Here is a 6651-nt window from a genome sequence, read left to right on the forward strand (position 1 = left end):
CATTACTGATTGCACTGAACTCTTTTATCAGAAACCTTCATTACGTAGACAGCAAAGTTCTTTAGTCTTCACTTACATCATGTAACTAATAAAAGATAGGTATTTCACTATTAGAATAACTTTTATAAGTCAACTTCATAATGGATTTCTGACAAAGAAATTGTTGTATAATCGAGTTCCTTTTATAATTAACAATGGTATGAAAATGGTTCATTTTTATGCAAATCATGGGTTTGCCATATTACTTTTTTCAAACAACAAACTTTAAATTAAATATACCATCTTTTTTAACGAAAAGCTACAGCTAAGTAAAGATGGTACTGAAAAAAAAACATCTTTAAGAATTCATGAGCATTTAAATAATAGCATCGTTGAGAATACTTGTAGAACGCATTACATGTAAAATAAAAATTTCGTTAAATCAAAAAATTCTTTTAACTTTTATGTGTTGATAAAACAACTATGTACAGTTACTTGTAACTTTTCTCTCCACTTATCTAAAAATAAAATTAATAATAAAAACATTTATTTACATATAGAGGGTAATAATACTTTTTGACTATTAATTATTCAGTATTTTCAGTAGAAAACAGTTGATGTAATCATTTAACTTATTGTTAATCATTGTAACTAATTCAAAAAAGAATTGTTAAAAGGTGTTCTCATAATAGTGATTCATTTACTCTGTACACACAACTTTACACACAACTTTAACTATAGTCGCGGTCTAAAGATTCTTGCAAAAATTGTATAAATCATGTATTGTGTTATTGTATCATGTTTTGTGTTATTGTATCAGTTTCATGCTTTCTACTTTGTTTAGAAAATATTTTTATTAACAACAAAATTTCCTTTTTTTTCTTATTAAGATCCCGGTTGTGTGGTATATAGCAATGATTTTATATTAAAAGCCAAGAGATAAAGAAAGAAAATCAGGGACTTTTCAAGACCCTTTTTGACTTAATTAGGCGCCGATTCGGATGTTTGGGACGTTGTGGGCGTCCATATTCTTATATAAACTACATGACATAATTTATATATATATATATATATATATATATATATATATATATATATATATATATATATATATAAATTATCGGCATCAGAAACAGGCAATCCGTTTAATTAATTCTACGGATCGGTTCTAACATTCTTCAATATTTTTAAAATGAGAATCCTCGATGTATTTAAACTAAACATACATAAAAAATTTATTTATTTATATTTATATATTTTATTTATATGTGGATTGGTGTATCTCGTTTAATATATAAATATAAATTAAAAACATCAATTTGACGAAGTAAAAATTTTTCAAATAATGATAAATAGAAATCTGTGTTGAAAAGGAAAGGGAAAATAAGTAAAAAAATGTCGAAAATGAGTTATATTACGGCATTCGAATAATAATATTGTTAATTATCAAGGAAAAAAAGGTATATATATTATAATCCTATAAGCCAACCAGGGATATATTTAATATATCACGGGTTGGCTTTTTTCTTTTTTTTTTTTTAAATAAGAATAATACCTAGTCAGTGTACCTGCCAGTGTACCTGCCAGTGTAGTTCTGAAAAGTTTCAACATGCGAGACTCATCTCAAGAAATACATACACTTTTTTACATGAATTCATTGGTCTTAAACTAGTACTTTTTTACATAAATTACTTGATCTTAAACTAGTAAAGGTACTTTCAGTTACTACTTGTTGAAAGCACTATTAGAACATAAAACGTTTCTTGCAAAAGAGTATTTATAATCGCTGTAAAGAACCTTCTTTAAAAATTTAACTTTTGTTGCACGTTTTGGTATATTAACAAAATCAACTAATTTCTGAACTAATATAAAAATGTGAGTAAACTATAGCATATAAAAAATTGATACATAACAGTAGATAAAACAGCATATACAACCAGTGGCGGATCCAGCAATTTTTCATTTTTGAGATAGCTAACTTCCAGACATGGAGCAAACTCCAAATATTTATATGTTTATACTTATGTCAAATAAGGATGCTTTGCAAAAAATTGCGATGATTGGAGCTTAGGAACAAAAAAGCCCTAAAAATTTAGCCCTACCTGCCCCAAACGTGAGAGCAACAAGTTGATGAAATATTTTTTGTACTATTTTTAACTAGAATTTTGTTCATCGATAAATTTAAAATATCATAGTAAAATATTTTAGCGTTCAAAAATTATGACAATATAAAATTTGCAACCCCTTCAAATTGAGGGGGGTTTAAACTTTATATGGTCATAATTTTTGAACGTTAAAATATTTTACTATGATATTTAAAATTTATCGATGAATATAAGTCTAGTTGAAAATAATACAAAAAATATTTCATCAACTTGTTGCTCTCACGTTTGGGGCAGGTAGGGCTAAATTTTTGGGGCTTTTTTGTTCCTAAGCTCCAATCATCGCAATTTTGTGCAAAGCATCTTTATTTGACATAAGTATAAACATATAAATGTTTGGAGTTTGCTCCATGTCTGGAAGTTAGCTATCTCAAAAATGAAAAATTGCTGGATCCGCCACTGTATACAACTTAATAGGCCGGGTGAATAAAACAAGCAATTGCTTTTTAATTGTAATTAGTCAGTTTTACGTAAACAAAAACTTGAGCAATTTTGGTAATATTTTTGTTCACGTAAAGCTGAGCAGTTACTCCAAAAACGTTTAGTAAAAGCAATTGCTTTTTTTTATTCACCCGGCCAATTTTTTAGCCACCCGACCAAAGCAATTGCTTTTTTTATATTCACATATAACGTTCATAGTGACAATAAAAAACGCTTCATTTTAAACGCGTTTTATGTTTTTAATGTTATAAAATCTATAAAACAGCAATGAAACAACATAAGAAAGTTGTTTTATATCAATATAAACTTTTTATATTGACGAAAACAACTTTGCAGTATTATCTTATTGTATTTTTATACAGCTTTTTACAAATGATTAGCAATACAATACGCAATTAAAATATAAAACGCTTTTAAAAATAAACGTATTTTATCATCAGTATAAACGGATCATTAGTTAGGGAGATAATGTTTTAAGGCGATAGTTTTTAAAATATTTATATAATTAAAAAACAATGTATTTTTGCATAAATTATTTACTCAAATTTATAAACTTGACAAATTTTTACGCATTTAAAAATTAAAAATGTAATCTTAAAAAAGGACTGATTATTCTTTAAAGGTTAAGAGATAATTGTTAACATTTAAAGAAACAACTTTATGTAAAATTGATTTTAAAAAAAGCCAATAACAAGTTAGGAAGCAAAAGCCACTGGAGGTGGCCTCTAAATCATGTAGCCACAAAAATATTTTCTGACGGCGGTCACCAACAGCTTCCGCCTTCTTATTATCTACGGCTTTCAAAACATTCTGTATCGAAAGTTAAATTCCGGGATCGGCCGCTAATGGAGCGAGGATAACAACTGATTGAGGCAGAAGTTTAAAGATTCTCCCGCCAAATATTTCACAGATTTTAACTGTACTACCTGAAACATTTTCAACTCAGGTATGAAATTTGAATTGTGTTGATAAATATAAGTTTAGTTAATAAAAATTTTTTTGTTATATGCTCATTGCTCTCTTATTTGGAGAATAAAATTTTATTTTATAAAAGTTTATTTTAACTTAGTTTTAATGATAATTTTAATTTTACACTAATTAAGTTTAGAAGTTAAAAATGCTGAAATGTTGTGCTTCATTAGTTATGTGCTGAAAATGTGTATATTTAAAAATTTTCTTTAAAAAACACATTTTACTGATTTTTAATAAGATGTCTTTTGATTTAGAAATAAAAAACTTATCCGAAGTTAAAATTAGGAACGACGAAACATGTGATACAAAGCAAAATTTATTGAATAATATTAAACCGCAAAATTTATCGCCAAGTACTACGCGGTCTTTTTCGACATCTAGCACGACGTTACTAAGTTTATCGGCAAATAAGTCGCCAAGTTTATCGACAAACACTACACCACTAAATCCCTCGGAAAATGCTACAACAAAAAATTCATTTACAAATATTAGTCTTCAATTAAAAGCAATGAAGTCAAGGCTTAATTTAAATCTCGAAAGTCGTGAACTAGTTGCAAGAACCTTCATACCTCCAACAGTAATAATTGAAGATGTAACAACGCCAAATGATACTATCTTGGAAAAAGATTTTGATAGATCTCCTAAAAATCCATTTGAGTGTTTTTACAAACATCATAGAGACAAACTTATACAGGACGAACTTAAACTAACTTTTTTAAATTCACAAGATGGAATCCATGTAGTACCATCATACACGTCTCTGCAAGTATGGTTTGGTGTAATTTTTGTGAAAGAAGGACCATACGATGAAGGAATATTTCATTTCAGTATTATTTTTCAAGATAGTTATCCAGAAACAAGACCACTGCTGCAATTTAAAAGTAAAGTATTCCACCCACAAATTGATAAAACTAATGGAAAATTAAACTTAAAACATATCTACAAACAGCGTAACTATATTTCTATTTGGGAGTTACTCCGCTATACAAGATCTTTATTCTATCACATAGACACTAATGATTGTTACAATAAAGAAGCTGGATATCTATTTTTATCTGCCTTTGATAAATTCAAGGCTAGATGTAGAGCATCTGTGCTAGATTCTCTATTAGCATTCGATGAACAAATCTACAATCAAAGCATAGAATCAGAAAATCCTTTTCTTTGCTCTATACTAGATAACACATCACTACAAGGAGTTAAAAAAATTATGCTATCTATGAATTTTGAGGCATTAAAAGAATCTACTGTAATGGAATGGGCAAGAGTTTATTTAGGAAAACTTCTTAACAATATTAACTCTGCATACTAATTATTTTTCTCACATTTAATAATTATTAAATATTATTTCTCACATTTAATAATTATTTTTCTCACATTTAATAAAAAATGTCTGCTGTAAACTATATATAAAAACAAACGAGGAGTGAATTTTCCAAATTTGCTTAGTCATGTTAAACTGATTTTAAAGAAATCAAACAAATCTAATTATTTTTTAGTACTTTTGCAACATTTTCATTATATTATATTAAAAGGGGAATAACTCTTTTTTTTTTTTACCAAAAAACAACTTATCATCTTTTGATAGACCTCAAATGTTAATATCATGTTAATTGTTCCAAACAGGTGGTCGTAAGTTTTACTAATAGGTAATGGTAACATATTAGCATGCGAATGGGCTCATTTTTAGCAGGTTTTCTGTTAACAAAAGATAAAAGAGACTTTTAGAAACATTTGCAATTTTTAAATGCGTAAAAATTTGTCAAGTTTATAAATTTGAGTGAAGTTTTTTATTTTTTAAATTTGTTAACCAATTTAATAACTTAAAGTTAATATATAAAATTTATACCAAAAACAAAACTATATATGGGAGAGTAGGGAGAAGTGGGACACGAAAATTTTTTTTACGGTGTCCGTATTTTTTTTTTTAATGTATGAAGTGAACCAAACAAGTCTTAACAAATAAAGCAGTATTTGGGACACCGATTTCACCTCCTAAGATTGATTGCATATTTTAATAAAATATGCATTTTTTTTTGTTTTTGAGGAGCCCTGATATTGGGGTAAAGTGGGAAAAGTATGGGTTAACCTCGACAAGTGAGCGGGAGAGGTGGGGCATTTGGAGGAGACGTGGCTATATAAAAACGACTTAAATACTAGTTAGATATTAATTTGAGCAAATTTTGATTTTAAAGTTAAGTTTAATTCGAAAAAAACAAAAAAGTCAATGCATCAACCCACTTTTCCATTAAATTAAGATTACATATTAGGAATTGAAATTTATTTGTTAAAAAAAGGAAAAAGTTATTTCACATTTAATGTGTCAAAGTTCACATAGAAAATGATTTTAGCTTTTATTTTTGATGTCGTTCTAGCAAGCGGTTGAGGCAGAACTGCTTTTATATCATTAATATTCACACAACGAATGTCATTAATTTTAGGTTTGACAAACTTAAAAGCTTTCTTATTTTGGCATTCAAGGAGGCTTACCTCTACATCAAAGTTTTTGTCTATTTCTTTCTGCACTATGCCTACATAATAAGAAATGTTGTTTTTACTAAAAACCTCACAAAGAACATAATCACTGACACTCACATTTTGAATAATGCCAAAAGAAACCGTTTCCAATTCTTCTTCAAACTCTAGAAGCAGTTAGCAGAAACATTGTTTGTTTTTTTGTTGACATCTACATCAAGGTCACTGCTTGATTTGCGTAATAAGTTTTCTTCACTTTCTTTGATTTTGGAAGGACAATTTTTTCCTTTTTTTTATTTAATACTTCATCTTTTATTTTTAAAATCTCTGGTGTTGATGAGTGTAGTTTTCTCTCAGAAATATAACATTAAGTCAAGATGATTTCTTTTCATTACTCAATGAGAACTTGTCTTTAACAAAATTATAATCACAATTTAAACTAAATCATATACCTTAAATATTACCATTACAACCCACATAAACATATTTACAATTTCAAATTAACCATGTAAACACATTAGCAATTACAACCAAAACCGTACAAACATATTAACAACAATTATCCAATATTAACGCACTTTAATTACAAACCACTTGACGTCACGGAATACTGTAACATATA

General features: G+C 27.8%; 1 protein-coding gene across 1 annotated transcript; it reads left to right on the plus strand.

The window, feature by feature from the left end:
• The first annotated feature begins 3758 nt into the window (after positions 1-3758).
• LOC105844305 (AKT-interacting protein) lies at positions 3759-4882 on the plus strand. Its single transcript, XM_065788214.1, has one exon. It carries the CDS (start codon positions 3793-3795, stop codon positions 4864-4866), a length of 1074 nt encoding a protein of 357 aa, XP_065644286.1. The 5' UTR covers positions 3759-3792; the 3' UTR covers positions 4867-4882.
• The last annotated feature ends 1769 nt before the right edge of the window (positions 4883-6651 follow it).

Source organism: Hydra vulgaris, chromosome 01, assembly GCF_038396675.1.
Source record: "Hydra vulgaris chromosome 01, alternate assembly HydraT2T_AEP".
NCBI classification, from domain to species: Eukaryota; Metazoa; Cnidaria; class Hydrozoa; order Anthoathecata; family Hydridae; genus Hydra; species Hydra vulgaris.

Bases quoted from the DNA above. Each gene is read 5' to 3' on its own strand.
- LOC105844305 (XM_065788214.1), top strand. From the start codon at position 3,793: ATGTCTTTTGATTTAGAAATAAAAAACTTATCCGAAGTTAAAATTAGG.